This window comes from Girardinichthys multiradiatus, chromosome 22 (genome assembly GCF_021462225.1).
Source record: "Girardinichthys multiradiatus isolate DD_20200921_A chromosome 22, DD_fGirMul_XY1, whole genome shotgun sequence".
NCBI classification, from domain to species: domain Eukaryota; kingdom Metazoa; phylum Chordata; class Actinopteri; order Cyprinodontiformes; family Goodeidae; genus Girardinichthys; species Girardinichthys multiradiatus.
The window spans coordinates 23,049,911-23,069,197 of NC_061814.1; the positions used below are offsets into that span (position 1 = coordinate 23,049,911).

At 38.8% G+C, this 19,287-nt stretch overlaps 1 protein-coding gene across 3 annotated transcripts in view; it reads left to right on the forward strand.

Annotated features, from left to right (window-relative positions):
* Positions 1–19,287, forward strand: part of lrmda (leucine rich melanocyte differentiation associated) — a 329,240-nt gene that overhangs the window by 267,222 nt on the left and 42,731 nt on the right. The window contains exons 6-8 of one of the 3 annotated variants that reach the window (XM_047351529.1): positions 12,478–12,562; positions 14,381–14,435; positions 16,546–17,969. In XM_047351529.1, coding sequence (XP_047207485.1) covers positions 12,478–12,562; positions 14,381–14,435; positions 16,546–16,675 — 270 coding nt within the window. In that variant the 3' untranslated portion in view covers positions 16,676–17,969. Of the gene's footprint in view, positions 1–12,477; positions 12,563–14,380; positions 14,436–16,545; positions 17,970–19,287 lie in introns of those variants that run through there. The other 2 variants (XM_047351531.1, XM_047351532.1) reach the window with 2 other exon arrangements.

Below are 19,287 nucleotides of genomic sequence, written 5' to 3' on the forward strand. Positions count from 1 at the left end.
TATCTGAAACTGCCCCACTGTCTTGTTATGTTTCCAAAATAAGTCTGTCTATAGCCATTGCTGTAGAATATAACTTGTACTTTTATCTGAAAAGCACTTATTGGAATTTTATACATTGCGTTTTGCACATTCTGGTACATTTCAGCACTGACCTAGTAAAAGCATATTGTCCATGCTCTGGTATTTTCCTCCATCGTCCAAAGATTAATGACTCCACAGAGGCCTTAATCTCATGTTAAAGATTTGCTGGACCTGAGAAGTCAGGCCTAGCATTAAGATGCCTTGCCTGATTTATACTCTCTGGCATGAAATGGAAGTCAAATGCACTATCTGCAAAGCAGATGCGGCAGCATTGCCCTTGTCCTCTGCTTCATATTTGTAGTATGCCTTATATTTTACCTGGAATGAAACCTCTTCTTTTCTCATATAATTTAAATTTTTTCTTCCACTTTTATTAATGTGTCTTTCATTTCGTGGTCTTTCATGTAATTTATAACCAGCCAAATTTTGTCTGTAATTGGAACTAGCGGAAAAACCTTTAGACTTGAAGGGCGTATTGAAAAATCAAGGAGAAACAAAGTCCATTCCTGTCCAAAGTCCTGATAAACGTTTCCTTTAAGACCAAATTCCTGTCTGTCAGAGCCAACAATTTATGGGGTGGAGATTACAAAGCTACCAATACAATAAATTAAAGTGACGGACAGAATTATGCCCAGTGCTTCCTGCTCTCCCCAATGACGTACGCTAACTTAGCACAGGCGGACAATGAGTATGATTTACCACCCAGGCAAGAGTGAAGAAGGGAAAACATTCACAGGCAGGCCTTGCTTTGGCCCACAGCCTGGTGAATAAAATCCTGCCTTAATTCGCCAACAAACAGGCCACCATTAAACACTAAGAATCAGGATAACAGATCATAAATAGCTCCTGATTTATTAGTTAACAACAAAGAGCTTTAAAGTGGCCAAGGAGAGTGGGACTGTTTGACAGAATGTTCTCAAGGAGAGAAAAAGACAGGAAAAACACACTTGTTCCCCTTGTCCTCGCTCACGGACACTCTTGTCTAAATCTGACCAGGGACGTCGCCTGGCCCTATCTTCTGACGCCGCAGCATAGGAGCAGATGTGTCTGTTCACTTCTCAACATGTGACAGAAAGAAAAGATAAACAGAGAGAAAGGCAGAGTGGAGAGGAAGAGACGGAGGGGAGGGAGCTGGCACGACACAGGCCAATTTATCTCGCTGAGAGACAGATTAAAGAGAGAGGAGAGTGAAACAAAGTTCCACTGGCTTAATCAGTGGACAGCCTGCTAGTAGAAGACATGATAAATCAGAGCACGCTCAGTCCAGGAGAAAGCTTTTGCTTTAGGAGGGAACAGAAGACTTCCTCAGCCAAGCAGCAGTATCTTGTGAATAGTGGCTTGTATGTACATACCTGCAATCGATAGTGGCTGCTATTGTTTAAGCAAACATTGTTGTACTGCAGTCCTCTGGCCTCTTTACATCGCTGTTATTTTTAGCAGGAGGTGAACAATCGTCCTCGTCGGCACTGCGTAAACAGGACAAAGAGACACGAAAGACCTCAAGTTTCCCTCCTTGTCTTTCTTTAGCTTTGAGTTTGACAGGAGGGGGGCTAACCTGAGGGCCTTACACAGAAACAGGAAAGGGGCTTGGATATCCCTGTGTCATTAGTTCACCACGAGGTCACAGCTGGGCCACTCAGAGCATGATTACACCCCTTGATTTATCTGCTCTGGAGCCCGAGCGCAGATAAATCTCCAAGCTCATCCCCGCCGTGGGATCCTCACTCTCTGATAAACGGCCAAAGCTGAATAAACAACCGCCAACCTCCTACCCCCAGAAACTCTCCACCCCCCCATAATGAATAATTCATTCGGATCGCGAGCTCTCTTAAATGTGTAGTTTGTATCATAAATGGCAAAGGGTGCTTCCATGATTTCTAGGCTTCAGTCCGTACCGCAGCTCCCATGTAGATGCTGGCTCGTCTGCGACTTTATGACAAAGTTTAAAGCTGAACGTTGCAGTGACCCCTGTGGTAAATTTGTCGCAGTGAAAAATCACCTTGGCTCTTCTGTGCAGTGCATAGATGTGATCATGAGTGTGTTTTAACTTAATTAATTGGCCGTTTCTGTTGACAAGAAATTTATGCAGTAATAATTTGCTGGGAATAGATGCAGAGCACAGGAAATGAGATATCCATCAGAGCGCTTGTGTTCTGCCAGCTGCACCGCGGCTAATATGAAAGTATTTCAGGCTGCACAGACCCCGGTGTTTGCGCAGTCAAGATTATATATACCCACGATCCATTGCCTGCCTCACAGGCGCTCATGGAGGTCTATGATAACAAAGACTACGTGATTTATGGCCTGCTGTGAAAGCAGAACTTGATGAGATTAAACAATTTCATAGCATGAGTGTTTCTCAGAGGGCCGTCTGATTTGTGGCAGCAACACCAACAGTAAATCAGGTTTATATATCTGAAAGCATGCTCAGCAAAGGAGTGCAATTACTGTTTAAGACAGCTACTTTTTATTTAATTTTTATCTCTGGCTTGTCTCTTTTGTTCCCGGCCTGTCACACAGCCACTCACCTTCATAAGTCCTTTTGAGGGAAGGGTTGAGGAGAGGAGGAGGAGGAGGAGGAAGTGGGAAAGTCAAAAAGGGGAGTAGAGGAAGGCACAGGGTGGCTTATGCCCTCTGCTATCAGTCCTCCACATCTTCTGCAGAAACAACATCATCCAGGGGATGACAACGGCCGCCAGCAGCACAACAGGGGCGTCCGTAGAGCAAAGAGGAGCACTTCATTTTTAATGCTTTGTTTGCCTGCTGTTCCGTCCTTGTCTGGGTAAATTCAGTAAGCTGAGTGTAATTAGAGAGCCGGGCTGTGCTCCTTGCCATAAAGATGACATGGTGTAATGATACAGCTTACAGGCCCGCGGAGGCTTCTGTCTGACGAAAGACGATCTGGGTCGTTTGCCTGTGACTTATGATAGGTGTGGAAGATGACAGCGTTATCACTGCTGTGAAGAACTCAGAGACACGGATGTGAGAAAGTTCTTTGAAAGGTTGTCAGGGATCAGCGGCGAGCAGAGATGGATGGTGTGCATACTAATGTTCTGTATTTACAGGTGTAATATTTTCTAATATAGATGGATCTCTGTTTATTTGTCTGAAATGTGTTCTGTACCACAGCATAAAAATAAAACACAAATACTATGCTCCACAGATCCCCAAAATGGCTGAAGGTGGTTTGGCTCTGGAGTGGGTGTCACAAAGTGTTTGTAAGAGTTCAATTGCTGTGGAATAAATCAGTGACAGAACTGTTACAGAGTTGACATTTTGGGACATTTTTAGGATCTTATATTAGCTTGATTAGCTTTATTAACTTTAAACAACACTGGTCTCCAAAAGGTGGACCATGATCCGGACCTTTACCCGAATCAAGTCTTATTCTGGTCAAAAATTTACTGTGATCATAAAACTCTTCACTGTGCATATTTTACTGCATTTAGGACAATAAATTTTATCATGCACCACTTTTCCAGACTTTATGATAATACTGTAGAAGCACAAGGCTTTCCCTTCACTGTAGCAAGCAGTAATCCAGTGGAGTAGCAGAAATAGTTAAGCCAAAGGAAAACACTGTTAATGGCTGTCCCTTCATAGAGAAGAATTAAGGAGTGAGAGAAAGTTTTTTATTCACACTGGAGAGAGTCCAACATTTTTTTTCTAGAGCGTTTAAACCCTGTTTGTGTCGTATCTTTGGAGATATAATGTTCGAGTTGCTAAAAAAATTTTCATAAAATGATCATATAACCATATATCTAAAATTAGGGCTCAGAGTAGTTTTTAAAGAACCTAGTTTGACAAATCGACCAGGATACTAAAACATTCATTAACTGGCCATCATCATGCTGGAATTATAGTCTAAATAAAAATTATTCAACTCAGCGGGTGTTAAAGAGTTCAAGACAGTAGTAAAAAAAACAAAAACAGAGGCAACACATTTGGTGTTCGATTTTTTTTTATTTTTTATTTTTTTTGTGGATGCCTATTTTGAAAAAGTCTAAAGCTTTCAATGTAAACTTTATTTATTACAGAAATTTTTTTTGCAAAAAGTTATAGTAACATTCAATAAGCATATGATCTGCTTGAAAAGGAATAGGTTGATACACAATCCCAGACTGTCCCTACCCTTTGTCCAGGAGCTGCTTCAGACTCCTTTAAGCTTTCTGAACTGCAGCCATTGAGCAAACCGTCAGAAATACCCGACTGCTACACAACTTTCTGAAAATCATGTTAGGATTATGCACTTTATGTGCATCTTGTTTTATTTATTTTAGTTTTTTTTATTTTATATACATATATATAAAAGATAATTTTTAGTTTTAGATCTGTTAGATCCATTTCGTTGTTTGCTATTTAGTATAGAAGGATATGACAACTACCTGACTAGAATTTAAATTGAAAACAATACAAAAGTCAGACAAAGTTTTGACTTTAGATAATGTCAGAGTTTTTCAGTGTAATTAACAAAGGCTGAACCATATTTACTTATTACAATTCCCCATGTGTACCAATCAGCTAATCTTTTTTTTAATAAATTCAGATGAACATTTAACTACACATGCTTCACTGTTTCTTGCATCTAAGAGGATATGTGCGGGTTTCCTAACGTGTGCACATGCAAATTTTGTGTGTTTTGAAGTTGCAGTTAAACGTTGAACGGGTGTTTGTGTGTCTGTGTCCTTGGGTGAAGATGTGAGTTGCGCATCTGTCTGCATCATCCCGTATCTTCCCAGAAAACATCAAGAGATCTCATTATTTCGACACGTCTCGTATTTTTTTTCTTCCTCTTCTTCTCTCCGTGTGCCTTGAGTCAAAATTAGTTTTCATTCCCTCTGTGATCTTACTGACTGAAGCCAGCTCAAAGTAAAGAAAATCGCAGTCTTGGTAGCGGGGCTGAGTCAAACACACACTTCACACAGCTGCAGCCTGAGTTAAGCATTGCTAAGTAACCTTCACATTTCACTTGTGTGAAGAGCTAATTTCCTTTAAGTTCACATGTCACTTTTTTGTGCCTCTTTTTGTGGGGCCTCTTCAAATGTCTCTTGGCGTCTAATTGCATAGGAAACATTCTAGACAAGCCGGCGTGACAGGCCCGCTCCCATAGTCTTCAATTATTTAACATCCTACACTCCAGAAAACAGCCCTGACGTTAGCTACAGCCCCTAATCGGAACAGAAAGCCTCATGATATGTCATACTCCTGAGTTGCTGTACTTTTTTTCATGTGTGTTGTTTGCATCACACAAGGGAAGTTGAATAATATGTATTTTCTCTGCTGTGAAATAAGGCAAATCTATAACAAAAAATTTATTTTTCTCACAGGTAGCACAGAACATTCGCATTTTGCCATCTTCTGTTTTGGGGGGGGGGGTTAAGCAATCAATTGGGTTTCATGCAAAATTTTGCGGAAGACATGTGAGAGAGAAAAAGGTCAAACTAGGACAAAATAAGCAAACATTTTAATAATTGTAATAATAATTGTACAGCATACCTGTAATGTAGGCCTTAAATCACTTACACTTGCTGGACAGTGTCAGGAAAGGTCAAATGACTTTTTAAATTTCAGCCTCAAAACAAACATGGTCTTATTACATGTATGAGTCACCACGGGGGATGATTAACATCCACCAGAGCTCAATCTTTGCCGTACACAGAGCTGGTGGTCCCACTGTTGCTGGTTCGCTTCATGCTCCACCGTGCCCCGAGCGAAACATCAGAACAGTTGCTCTTGTGATCAGTGATCACATGATACATTTACTCAGAGCATGCTCATTGGAGTAGAACTGGTTAATCATTCAACACAAGTTTGACAGTCTTCCTGCTGTGTATAAAGAAAAAGAAAAGCTCACTGTTTTAGCGCTCAAAAGTGCTGGCACCATCAAATGTTTTTCCTTCTGCTATTACCAAAAATAGTAGAATTACTATTTTTCAAGTCCACAACTGCAATTTAAAGCTAATTAGTCTGTTTTTACACCCTGAAGGCACAGTCATTAACAATACATGTCAAATAAATAAAAAAAGGTAAAATATTATTTTAGTAGTATGCTTTGTTAATCATTTTAGCAAAGAAAATATGCATTAAAATAACTGATCCCAAAAAATGTTTTTGTGCTTGTTAATAACCACAACTATTGCAAACGTATTCATACTAATTTAACTTTTAATACTTTTTGCAAGGCACTGCAAATATTTATTTAAATTATTTGTTAGGGCATTTTCCGTTTCATCATTCAACATTCCATGTTTTATAACACCCCCAAACTTGTGCTACTTATTTATTTTCATTCTTCACTTTAATATATTTTTGTGGTTAACCACCCTATGCTTTAGAACTATAAGACATGCATCATAAAATAAAAAAAATCCTTTGAGCAGAGGAATGAATGTCTTGCTTGCATTAAATATTGACTTAATAAGTTCACATGTTTTGAAGTGTAATGATATAGATATATAGTAAATTGTTTTTAAATAATTTTAATCTAAATAAGAGCGTATGTTTGCATTCAACCCAATGTACTTTAATGCAGTGCAACCAACTGCTTCCAGAAGTATTTAAACGTTTCCTTGTGCACTTATTTGTATTTTTTTTTCAATGAATTTGAGCATTCTCTATCTTATTATTACCGATCTATGTTCTATAACTCCCCCAAACTTGTGCTACTTATTTAGTTTCATTCTTTATTTTTACATTGTTTCGTGGTTTGTAAGCCTTGCTTTTGAAGTATAAGACATGAATCATAAAAAAGTCCCTTTTAGCAGAGGAGTGAACGTGTCATGCTAGCAATAAATGTTGACTCAGATAAGTTCACAACTTGTGTCTCCTCTGATCTCTAACATGATCAGAAAGAAGCACCAGTTTATAGAGACAAGATGTGAAAAAAGTTCCATGCACAGACACAAAAGAACTATTTTGATATAGACCCAAAGAGAAAATATATCAAAAGAAATTTTTCTACATGTCTTTTGCAAGCACAAAAAGCAGAAATGGTGTCAAGAGAAAACAAAACAGAAGGCTTGTTTCTTCCAACAATTGCTTTAAGCTACAAAAATCTCCTTGAGTCCCTAGCCTCCCCTCAATGTCAGCCCCATACTCTTCTCCCTCCCCTCTTTTCTCTCTTTCCCCATGCCTCTCCTCATCATTTCTCCCCTCTTTTCCTTCTTTTCCCTCTCTTCAGCAGGACAAGGCCCTCTTTGCACACTGATAGGTTGCGGGTTGATGCTTAGCAACAACATTCCTGTGCCCTAAGTAGCAGTAAGCCTCTGGCTGAACTCTTTGATGTGGCTGTCAGGCCACATTTATTTCCTTTTAGCACTTTGTCTACTTGTCCAGATGTATAAGGAGATAAAAAGGGCTGGTGTTTACACTGGTCTTCCTCTGTAGCGCAGATGTAATTAGATTGTATTGCTGGTCAGTCTTAAAGGAGGGAGCCGAGGTGAGGCAAGGCAGGAACCAGGTGCGTCAGGATGAGTGGGTCGGGGGGGAAGACTTCGCAGCCGGGTATTCCAAAAAGGGAAGGAGTGAATTACACATGATGTAAACTCTGTGTTTTATGTGCTTTTCCAGTGACAGTTAGCTTCATAATCGCTCTTAAGACAAATATTCCTAGATCATCTGAAGCTAACATGATGTAGGTTTATAAAACTCCCACCATGACTTTTAATTGACAACTAATTTTGGTGAAACAAAAAACTTCACATCTATCAGTTTTACCTTACTCAAGTTTTTCCGTCAGAGTTTCAAGATTCCCAACTTAGAGGTGGCTGGCTCTCTCTTTCTGATCTGCTTGTCTTCTCTTCCCAACCCTCCCCTCTCATTCCCTTCCTGCTTCCTTCCCTTGTGCTGATATGTTGGAAGTAATAATCACTATTGCCTCTGGGTTTATCAGCATTTATTCACATAACAACAGTGAAAAAAGAGAAGACAGACAGGACTGGTGTGATGTATTATCCAGTATGGGAATCATCTTTCATAATGACATCCAACAGAGCTTTCCCTGCCCCTCTCTCTCTCTCTCTGTGCCACCTTTTTCTCTTTTCCACACACACTTTCCTCATTTCTCTAACTCCCTCCTTCCGCTCCCCTCTGTCCAGTCTATATTATCGCAGAATCCACTGTGCTCCCCAGCCTGTAAATTTGTGCCACATTATCATAAGCTGTGGCGATAACTCACATTGCACAGAGACAATAATGATGTGAACACTCGGCATATGCCCCAGGCCCAGCAAATTAAAACAATGCTCAGCTTGATGAGCAGACTAATCTAGACAGCAGAGCGACTGAGCCAGGAGAAGGGGCTCTTTGAGAGTCTTAAATGGACGACACAGCAGCACCTCCCTCTGTTCAGTATTGGCATGACGAAAGGACTAATAAATGAGTGGACAAAAATGGTGCACACAGTGCCTTTTTAAATGTGTTAATACCCCCGAAAGATTTTCAACTTTTGTCATGTTACAACCGCATACTTGAATAAATTTTATCTGTATTTTATTTGACAGACCACCACAAAGTAATATATTATTGTGAAAAGGTTACGAGGGTTTAAGTTTTTTTTTTTTTTTTTTTTCATAAATTAAATCTCGTAACTGTGACGTGCACTTGTATTCTGCCCCTTTTACGCTGACACCCCAGTTAAAGTCCTGTGCAATCAATTGGCTATCGAAGTAGCCTAATTAGGTAATAGATACAACTGTGTAATTTATTCTCAGTACGGATGAAGCTGTTATGTGAAGCCTTTGGATGTATGTTAGAGAATATTATTAAACCAAAAATAGCAATACAAAAATGTAGCAAGCTTTGAATATGTCACATAGCAATGTTCAGTTCATCTGTTAAAAATGTAAAGACGGCATATCAAGATATTGGCAATGAATGAATTATTCAGAAAAGCAGACAAGAGGCCTATGGTAACTCTGGAGGAGCTGCTGAGATGGGAAAATCTATCAGTGAGATTACTATTAATTGAGCTCTTTACAAATCAGACTTTTATTGAAGAGTGTCAAGAGCAAAGCAATGGTTGAAAAGAAAAACAAGAAATTATATTTGCAGTTTGCCAAAAGCCATGACGGGATGCAGCACTGAGGTGGAAGAAGGTGCAAAATATTATAGCCCATCATCATATTAACATAATCCCCATGCTAAAGCATGGTAGTGACAGCATCCGGCTTTGGGTATGGCATTTTTCTTCAGGAATAGAGAAGCTGATCACTGTCCAGCAGGAGAACAACCTTAAACGTACAGCAGAGCCACAGTAAAATAGTTTAGATCAAAGCACATTCATGTATTAGAATGGCCCAGTCAGTGTCCAGATCTCAAGCCAATAAATAGTATGTCAAGAGTTGAAATTTGCTATTTACCGATGGTCTTCATTTAATCTGAATTAACTTTTCATTTAGCTAAAAAGTTATCTAATGTTGAAGTCAGTGATTAAACTCAGTTATGTTATCACTGCAAAGATGTATATCTGCTATACAGCATGCATTATAGAAGAAATATTATTTCAATACTTCTGTCACACAGAGTTTATAAGGACAAGAGCAAATTATCTTCTCCACAGTTAAACATGGTGGTGGCAGCATCATGCTGTGGGAAGGGATGTCATCGGCAAGGATAGTGAAGCTTAGTTGTGGTTATGGGAAGACAGATGGAGTAAAATCCAGGTCATGGTGGAAGGACCTGTTAGAAGCTTTAAAAGACTTCAGAATGGGGTGGAGGTTTACCTTCCAGCAGACAGTGACCATAAGCATATACCCAGAGCTACAATGACAGGAAATAACAATGTATGACATCTCACTCAGAAAAAAAGGTAAAAATGTCAGTCTCTATATGTGCAAAGGAAAAAAAGGAGATGACTGAGAAAAGTAAAGCTTGCTGGCTGATGTTATACGACAAAGGTTAATTGACTGAATAGGATAGGAACTGAAAAGAATCAGAGAAGCTGAATGTGTTTGGGATCTATAGGGCCAGGGTGAATGCCTTATAGTACTAAAATCTGCTGTTTTAGGTTTTATGTAGTATTCATCTTATTCCAGTTGTCCAGTTCTCTTAATCCACATCTTTAGTCTCTCTGTGGTGCTGTTATTAATGTGGCACCTAGGATGATTATTTGTGGCTAAGCAGCAGGATTAAAAAGGCTCTTTGAGGGCCAAGCAGGCCTGGAGAGGCCCTGTCTTGTGATCTTTCAAGCAGATCAGGAAATTAGACAAGCAGAAGCTAAACTTTGTGATGGTTCAGAGACACATGGAGGTAGATTGGAAAGAGACAGCTCACGATTTCTGTCTTAGTGTCTGAATTACTCACTTCAGCTCATCATAATTGACATAAACACTTTGTGTTTGTTGTGACTGCCAAACAGAATTATGTTCTTGCAGCCAAATGTCAGAATCCACAAGTTAGAAAGTTTCTTTAAAGCTGAGTGATTGCACAGATTGTTTTGCAGCAAGATGAGGCTTACTCCAGTCTCTCTTCCGCAGGTGTTGGTGTATAACTGAATTAAACCGACACCACCCATTTTCTCAAATGGGAGGTGGCAGTTCTTATTTAGTACTGTATGTTCTCATTTTGGGTTGTTTTACTGCTTGTGTTACTCATTCCACACAAGTTTATCTCACACAGTAAGAAAGCTTTGATTAACTTATCAGGTTTTAGCCACTCCAGAGGCTGAGAACAGTGGGTCTGCTGTCAAAACAATATTCCTATTCCAGACTGTTTCTTTCACTCCTGCAGATATCTAGGAAGGCCTCAAATAAGGCATATTTTGCCATTTTTCTTCTCATTGTAATACAAGGTTCATGCTGGCCAAACCTTAATGCTTCTCAGAGATGCTATCTGAAAGCACATTATATGATTGTTTTCAATTCACAGCGCTTTCTTTGGCCATGAAGAATATGGCTACATTTACCGTCCCCGACCATTCCATTTTTCAAGGTTATGCATGGACATGTACATGAACAACAACAAGGGAGGTGGGGGGAAATGCAGCTCCAAACAGTTTCTAATATGTATGTGAGTTGAGTCTCCTGCTATGATTAAAGGCCTTGTGAATTCCTTTCTGGAGGAAAGGAAAGTATTTCTGCAAAGGCATCAGATATCACTGTGTCACGATAAACTGCCTGCTCCACAGGTTAAAAGGCTAAGGGGAAGGAAGAGGATGTTTTGGAACTTGAAAGAGCACCAAAGAATACCAAAACAAAAACTATCAATTTGCTAATGAGTGTCGTAAGAGACTGAGACCTTTTTTTTTTTTTTTGTAAATGTTACACTTGTTTAGATGTTCATTCAGGAGTATATTTACTTAATTATGTCACATGTCAAGTCTAGACCTTTCACAAGAGGATTTTGAATTGGAACAAGAGGAGAAATTAGTGACAAAAGACAGGGTAGAGAACTAGCTCTTTGTCATCGGTGTATTTCCATTTTCACTAAGCAATGTGTTGGACGTCTCAGACTTCATTTTCACATCTGTTTTCTGAAGTGTCAAAGCTCTTAAGATAATAATGAGCAAACCTGTTATTAAATTTACCATATTTATTAAATACCATACATGGAAGAGAAATGGCATTTTGCCCACAATTGTTTGTGCCTGTGTAACTTTTATAGTTAAATGTAATGAATGCTCTAATTGTAGTAGAATTATGTTTTTGTAAAAGTCTTTAAAATAGTCAGTTATCTCTATGTATTTTTGTAATTTAAACGCAGCACACAGGTTTAGGACAAAAATGAAGAAACAATCTTTTTTTTGTTTTTTTATTTTATTAAAAACTCTTTAGATCTTAACCTAAAATGTACAATATTTTTCATTACCTGATTCATTCAAAAAATGAATGTTCAGATTGCATTGTTTTTGTTGGTTTAGTTTTTGATCAGTCTGGTCAGTCTTCACAGTTTGAACACTGGAATAACTGGGCTTTGGAAATCTGCAATGCTCATACAAAATTTTACCTGAAACTTGTGTAGCGCTATAATGTATTTCTAAAGGACTGTCTGACTCCGCATATCCAACTACAAAAAGGATTCAGTAACCACACATCCTTACTCTGCTTAGAATCTTTGGACTGGGTGATGTTTGCCAAGGTGCTAGGCTAATGTTGGCTTTCTTGCGCTTTCTTTTAATATGACTCATTGATAATTCGGCTCATACCGTGTTCTATTTGTAGATCCAATTCATAGCATGTGTAAAAAACCTTAGAGCAAGAGGTGTTCTCTTTGGTATAAACTGGGATTGACTTGCTATTCAGTCTGGATTGGAGTCCGGACTTGAGAATCTTTCTTAAATTAGCTGCAGTAGTTTTAACATTTCCAAACTTGTTATATTCAGACTTTGGTTATATTAACACTTGTCATACCTTCTTTGCTCTAAATGTTCATTAATATCCTGTGTCTTATCTATCCAAGGTTCCTAATGAGGCTGGATTAGAGAATTGCCCACTGCCCTACACACCTCTGCCCCAGGGATCCAGAGATGCCAAAAACCACAAAGGTAAGACAAATTGATCAACCTGTTCCCTTTTATACCTTTTTGTTCAGAAGTCTGTTCTAATATTATATTAAAAAAGGCATCATAAAACATAAATTTGATTCACCGTTGAGAACCAAGGCTCTTGGATTAAGTAAACGTGAAGCATAACCCTAACAGCTCTAGAGAGTGGGAATCTGCTGAGGTTGAGCGTGTATCAAAGTTATGTTATCTATTCTTATTGATCTCATCTTCTCTGTGTGATGTGTTGATAGTGGGAATAAATCTGGGTATGGGTGCACAGAGTACAGGCAAAAGATGAAGCATCCTTAATCTGTTGTTACACAGACATTGATTAAGCCTCATATTGACCCAGTGTAGTCAGTTGATGTAATTATATAGCAAGTTCTTAACATCAGACACTGCACCCATCAAATTCATTGAAAAGACACAATGCTGTATATTAACACTGAAGGTCATTTACTGGGTTTGAGGCATGTTTTCAGGAAAGAATGAATCAAAAAGCATTGGATCTCCATTTCAATACATATACATTTTCCATATGTAGGATTAAAACAAAAGCAGTTTGTAATCATTTGACATTATTTTCTACCTACTAATCTTATCTCAGTTTTGAACCATATGGTTGTATTCTGTTAAACATTTGTTTAGGATTTTAGTTATTATGTCTACTAAGACGTATGATTGCTATTGTAGATTTGTGTAAATTTGGAATGTTTATGGCAAATTGAAATCTTGAATCATTTGCTAAGAGCAATTAGATATACAGCAATGAGCATCTCAAGGTGAGTGAACCTTCATCAGTGCTGACAGAATGTCTGCATTTTGTAACAAAAGGTTAAGTATGGTCTCTATTGGGCAATTGCTTCAATATTTCAAAGCAGTCAGTCAGTCAGTCAGTCATGAGCTGACCACCACTGACTGATTGACTTATTAGCAATGAGTGTCCCTGCCCTACACAGAGTAAACTAACAGCCCCATTTGTCGTACCAAGGACAGATCTGTGTTGTTAAAGCCAGGACAGTGGCAGCTCTCGCAGGATGCGAGTACAGAGATGCCTTGTACTTTGTCAAAATGAGACCTGTTAAGAACAACCCATTGAAAGGTGAAAGGATTTGACACGTGGAATATTTTTCCTCTACGTCTAAGATCTGAGCAACAATGACGGTCTTCATTTGTTATTTTTATGATGCTGTGCTGCAGTCTTAGATAACACAACCCTCATATTCGCCCTTCACCTCTACTTCTTTTCCCTGCCTGAAGCCCGTACCCCAGCAGCTTTTTCCCACTACAGTTATTTATCCTTTTTAAAACATTGCAGTTTTTTTCACCGTGTGTGGTAGATGGTCACAGCACGCCCTCATTTAGAGAGAACAAAGCAATGCCAAATCAGCGCGTTAAAAGAGAAAATGTTTTAGACAGTAATTCAGTCAGTGTTTACTTAGTTAAACCCTGGATGTAAACAATAGAGGGTAAACAAAATGCTGCAGAATTTTAGGTATGTTGCTACAGTACTTTTGTCTCTCAACACATTTTAAATTTAGTTTATTTGCTTTCCAGTCACAGCTGCTTTTTCAGCCTTGTGAGGTACTCTGTGAAAAATCGGTGCCTGAAATAAAATACCTTCTGTAAATTAACATTCAAGTCTGCTTTTTACATTGTGTAAAAGTAACAGAAGTTTCTTAAAAAGTTCATTTTAAAAGAGTAACATGGGAGACCATGTAGTTCTACCCTTAATCTTGCAGCAGGAGGGAGATTAGCAGCATTTCTGACATCCCTCCTTTCGACCAGGCAGAAAGAACCTCTCTTTCCTCCTTTCAGCCATCTGCACCCACCATGTCACCTGTATGGAAGCCCCAGAGCCTGGATGCCACAGGTAATTACAGCAGCAACAAGCTCTCAGAGCCGGGCAACGCTGGCAGGTCACTGCCCAGGGAGAGAGGGGTAGAAACCATGGCCACAACTCCTGTCGTGATTGGTGAAGGAATCAACCTGGAGGATATGTAGTTAAAATAAGGCAGCTTAGACAAGAGCAGGAGAGTAATAGAGGAATAATGTTTTGGTTTGGTTTTAGACTCAAAGCTATACTTTTTTATCACAGCTTAGCAATTTAGAAAGGTAAAGAACAAAAATCACAAAGAAAATGACCATTAAACAATGAAAATTATGCATTAAGATAGAGAGAACTAGACAAAAGACAAAGGGAAAGAAAATGGTGGGGGCTCTAATGTACTTTGGTGAAAGCATGACATAGAGTGTAGTACACAGTCTGGCAGAGGGGCCCGAGGATCTTCCACTACTGTCACCTTGACTATAACTCTTGGTGCTGGTCCAACTGCCAGCTTAACTCTAAATCTCGCTGTAGAAGATAGAGTCTCTGCCTAAAGTACAGTATGCTACACGAAGACTGGTCTGTACCACACAATTAACCCACACCCAATGACACTGTGCATTGTGTGTACTTCCATAGCAGCTTTTTTATCTGGCTCTTTTCACTGAATGTCCCATAATACACTGTAATTTTTACACTTTTTCTTTTGAGATATGTTTGTGCTTGTTGCTCACAATGGGCATGATCATTTTCATAAATCAAGAAACATATTCAAAAGAAAAATAAGTAAGCCCAAGGCAGCCAAAAGCTGCCAATGAGTGATGATGTTGCATTTGGATTGCTTACCTGCGGCACTGATGCATAACAAAATGGCCACTCAAGACAAATCAAGAAAAAGCAGTGACAGCAAACTCTCCAGCTCAAATTCGACTTTACAAAGCGCCGATTTATTTGAGGGGAAGGAGAAATGTTGTCCGAAAGCAGCATCTTTGAGACTTAAGAAACAGGCACCCTACCCAGGCATTTATAAGCACTCCATGGCAAACCCAGTCTGCCTGTGTGTCATCACAGTGGTAAATGACCTCTTCTGATGAAAAATGTATTATGAAAAAATAAAATTTTGTCAGAATTCAAGCTAGATGTTGCAACTTCTGCTCCAGCATTGTTATTCTGATGCATACACACATATACTAACATTGCTAATTTGTTCAACAACTATGTTATAAAACAGCCTACAACTACAAAGCTATGCATAAACTGTCTCACATTTCTCAGAACAGTCAGGCTTTTACCATTTTAACCATTACATGCCAAAACGTTATTGCAAGAAAGCTCTTTTAAAACAACTGAAACTCCAAATGTCCACCAATAGTTAGCATATGCTCAAATACTTGTTGTTTGGTCCTAAAATGTTACTTCAAGCTAATGCTACACATGTTATGGTTTAAAGGGAAGTCAAAGTACTCAGATGGCAGCTACTGTCAAATTGTCCCTCCTTTTTATGGCTTATTTAACTTACACACAGAGAAAAATAAAACACAGTGCTGTTACAGCTAATCATCATGAGTAAACATTCAGTCAAGTGAGCAGTTATTGATTTATTTAATGAAGAGCTCTGTGGACATTACATATTGTATGTGTTGTTGAAAACCAATGGATTGTTTTAATAATTTCAAGATTGTTTTGGTTATCTGACTATAAGATATATTCTGCCTTTTAAAATAAGATTATTAATTAGATCTACGTAATTATATAGTTGTACTTGCAATTAAATCTTTCACTTGTTCTGTATTTTCTAATACATATGCCAGACACTGGTAGCTTACTCTTTAAAATAACTTTTACTGAGGGCATTCTTCAGTAGTTAGACTAGTAAATGAAAGGCAGCTAGAGTGAAGACAATGAAATAATCCCTGAAGTAGGTCTTACAGTACAAGCCCATGGCCCTTTTAATCCTGTATTTTAAAATGTGCATAAATCTCAAGAGGAAAACAGCCTTTCAAAGTGTTGAAAAAGGAAAAAAGAAAAAAACAACGGAAAAACTAACTTCTTTATGACAACGATGAGGCAACTCACACTTTTTGAAAGTTGGATTTTATTGCTCACAGTTTATCTGCACAAAAACTTTAGCAACACCCCTTCTTTGTTTTGACAGGACCCTCCCCCTCAAAAATATGGAGCCACGGGAAGAGATCCAATCAAAGAGTAAACTGTTTTACAGTTGCTGCACAACAAATAAACAAACATCTGGAAGCATTCAGAGCAGCCCATTAGAAGGGCTCTAGGCTTTGCCAAAAAGGGGTAAATGATGAGGAATGGGCTGTCGAGAGGCTTGTGGAGACAGGGGAGAGGCCAGATGATGGAGCTGTGGGTGTTAAGCACTGCCTTTTAGAGCTCAGCTGGGCTCAAAGAGATCTACACCTGCTGCTATCTCCTCCTCCCCTTCTCTTCTGCACCAGACATCTGGATGGGATACATGACTAATTGATAACTAAACTGCTTATGTTGAAACGTAGTTGTTATTATGAACGAAAAGGTTGTTGCTGCGATAGATGACTTAAGGTTGTTTCTTAATGCACTAAGTGAAACTACAAAGTTAGCCTGACGGCTCTGAAAAGTGGCATTGCATCAAAGCCTTAATGTATATTTCTTGTCACTTTTATATTATAACTGAAAGACAATTTGGATGCTTTTTATGGGGGGCTGTTGGGATATATATGTTTTTTTCATTTATTCGTTACCTAGCAGACATCTGTTTCTTTACTTTGGTTTGTCACAGTACGTCATTGTTTTCCATGCTGATCATGATTGATACTTCAGCTCTGTTTGATATCACTCTATAAAAACTCCCATCATTTTCCTGAAATTATTCCCATTATCGTTTCTACTGCCCCATCGTGTTCTGTGAGTATGAAAATGTCCTCACTAGAGCTTTTGAGAAAACACAGAACACCTTTGATGTGTCCCTTCAGACAGTATGTCCATGAGAGATGTTTCACTCAGGCCCATAATGATTATACTGGAAGGATCTGTCCCCTGAAAAACATGGTTAAACACAAAGTCTTGCAATGGTCCCTTTTTAACTAAAATGAGTCATTTGGAAAAAGCAAAGAGTACACTTCTGCCTGGTTTCTTTTAAAGTGTCCTTTGCAGACCCGCTATCTGCAAACCTTGGCAGTAAAGCAAGCAAAAGATGACATAAGCACTCAACATTGATGACAGATGACAGAAGATAAAATATTGTTAATGAGAATAATATAGTGAACAGATTTGCCTGCCAGATATTAGGCTTTAACAAGGTAGAGACACAGCCTCCATCTAGTTTTTTTTTTTTTTTAAACCATTCAGAAAATGAGGTTTAAGCTGACCTTATCTACCTGTTGTGTAATAAATGTTATTTTGACATCTCAAATGATTTCATGCACATGAAACTAGTGTTTGGACAACAAATAATAACCAAATCTGTCTGCTCAGAAATAAAAATGGTGTTGTTCTTTGTAACCTTTTATGTACTGTCTAACCAATATAAAAGTATCGGTCAATATAAACGTCTTTCATATCGACAAAAACTAAACTTTACATTCCTATTGTTTGTAAATATAGTTTTCTTGGGGCTTTGACTTTATATAATCTGTCTTCTTTTTAGCTAACCAATAGCAACTTTAATTGTGGATGATATGGCTCACCACCCAGGGCACTTTTCTGTCAGAAGGCAGCACAAGTTCTCGGGGTGGTGTTTATGTGTCAGTTGTGTTGCTTTCTGTAGCTTTCAGTCAATTGGGAGTGTATTGGCCACAGCGTTAGTACTGTCAGACATGCATTTTACAGCAGTCACATTCGTATAAAAGGTGAATGGACTGAACTTATATAGCGCCTTTCCAGTCATACACTAGAGCCACATTCACCCAGTCGCACTAACAAACACGCATACAGTCATACACCAATACACAGATTGGTAGGCAACTTGCGATTAACTACCTTGCATAGCGACATATAGCAGGAGGAAACTGGAATTGAAGCCACAACTTTCAGATTGCAAGATGACTACTCTTCCCACTAAGCCACATTTGCACATACATCAGTTATATCACTGATGTATAGGAAATACTCCCCTTGTATTATACAGCCTCTATTTCCTTTATCTGACTTAGATGATGTGGCGTTATTTGTCACAGGCGTGGATTGGAACAGCAACAAGAATATCAATTTAAGCCAGTCTATGGACATAGATGAGGGTAGAGGGGACAAGGTAAACTAGGCTTTCAATACCTCATTGTCGCTTTAAATGAGAACACTACTCCAACCCCCATTCAGAGATCCTTTTTTAAAACATGCCTGGCCTTGTTATTGTTAGACCTGGAAATCACCTTTCTGCATGTTCTCCTTCACAGTCAAGCTAGATTAAAATGCCAAGATAACCTCCTCAATGTCCATGACAGGCTTCACTGCCAGTGTCTGACAAGCAAGTTCTAAACTGCTTTGAGAAAGCAGCCTTCCAACAAGTGTCATTATCTCTCCGTTATCGGATGGCACTTCTCCAGCAGTGTGTGAATAATTCTGTTTGTGCTGGCTTTGGGGAAATGTCAGTGACACTATTGCTTTTAGTTTGTCTTTTGATGTTGCTGAAATAGTCTGCTGAGTGTCTTGGGTTCTTCAACTGATGTTGGGTGTATACAGCAAAAACTTAGTGAAAAGATAGCACTGTCACCTTTATAGCCACACCAAAATCTTTGTGAGTTCCTTTGTTACTGTATAAAGGCAAACACTTTTCTCTGTGGTATTCTGCTTTCATAAATATTGATTTATTCAATTCAGTGAATGTACAATAAAGCCATTAAAAAGGCTTTATTATGATGGACAGAGGTTATCAGGCCTCTTTTCAGGTTTTCAGAAATAT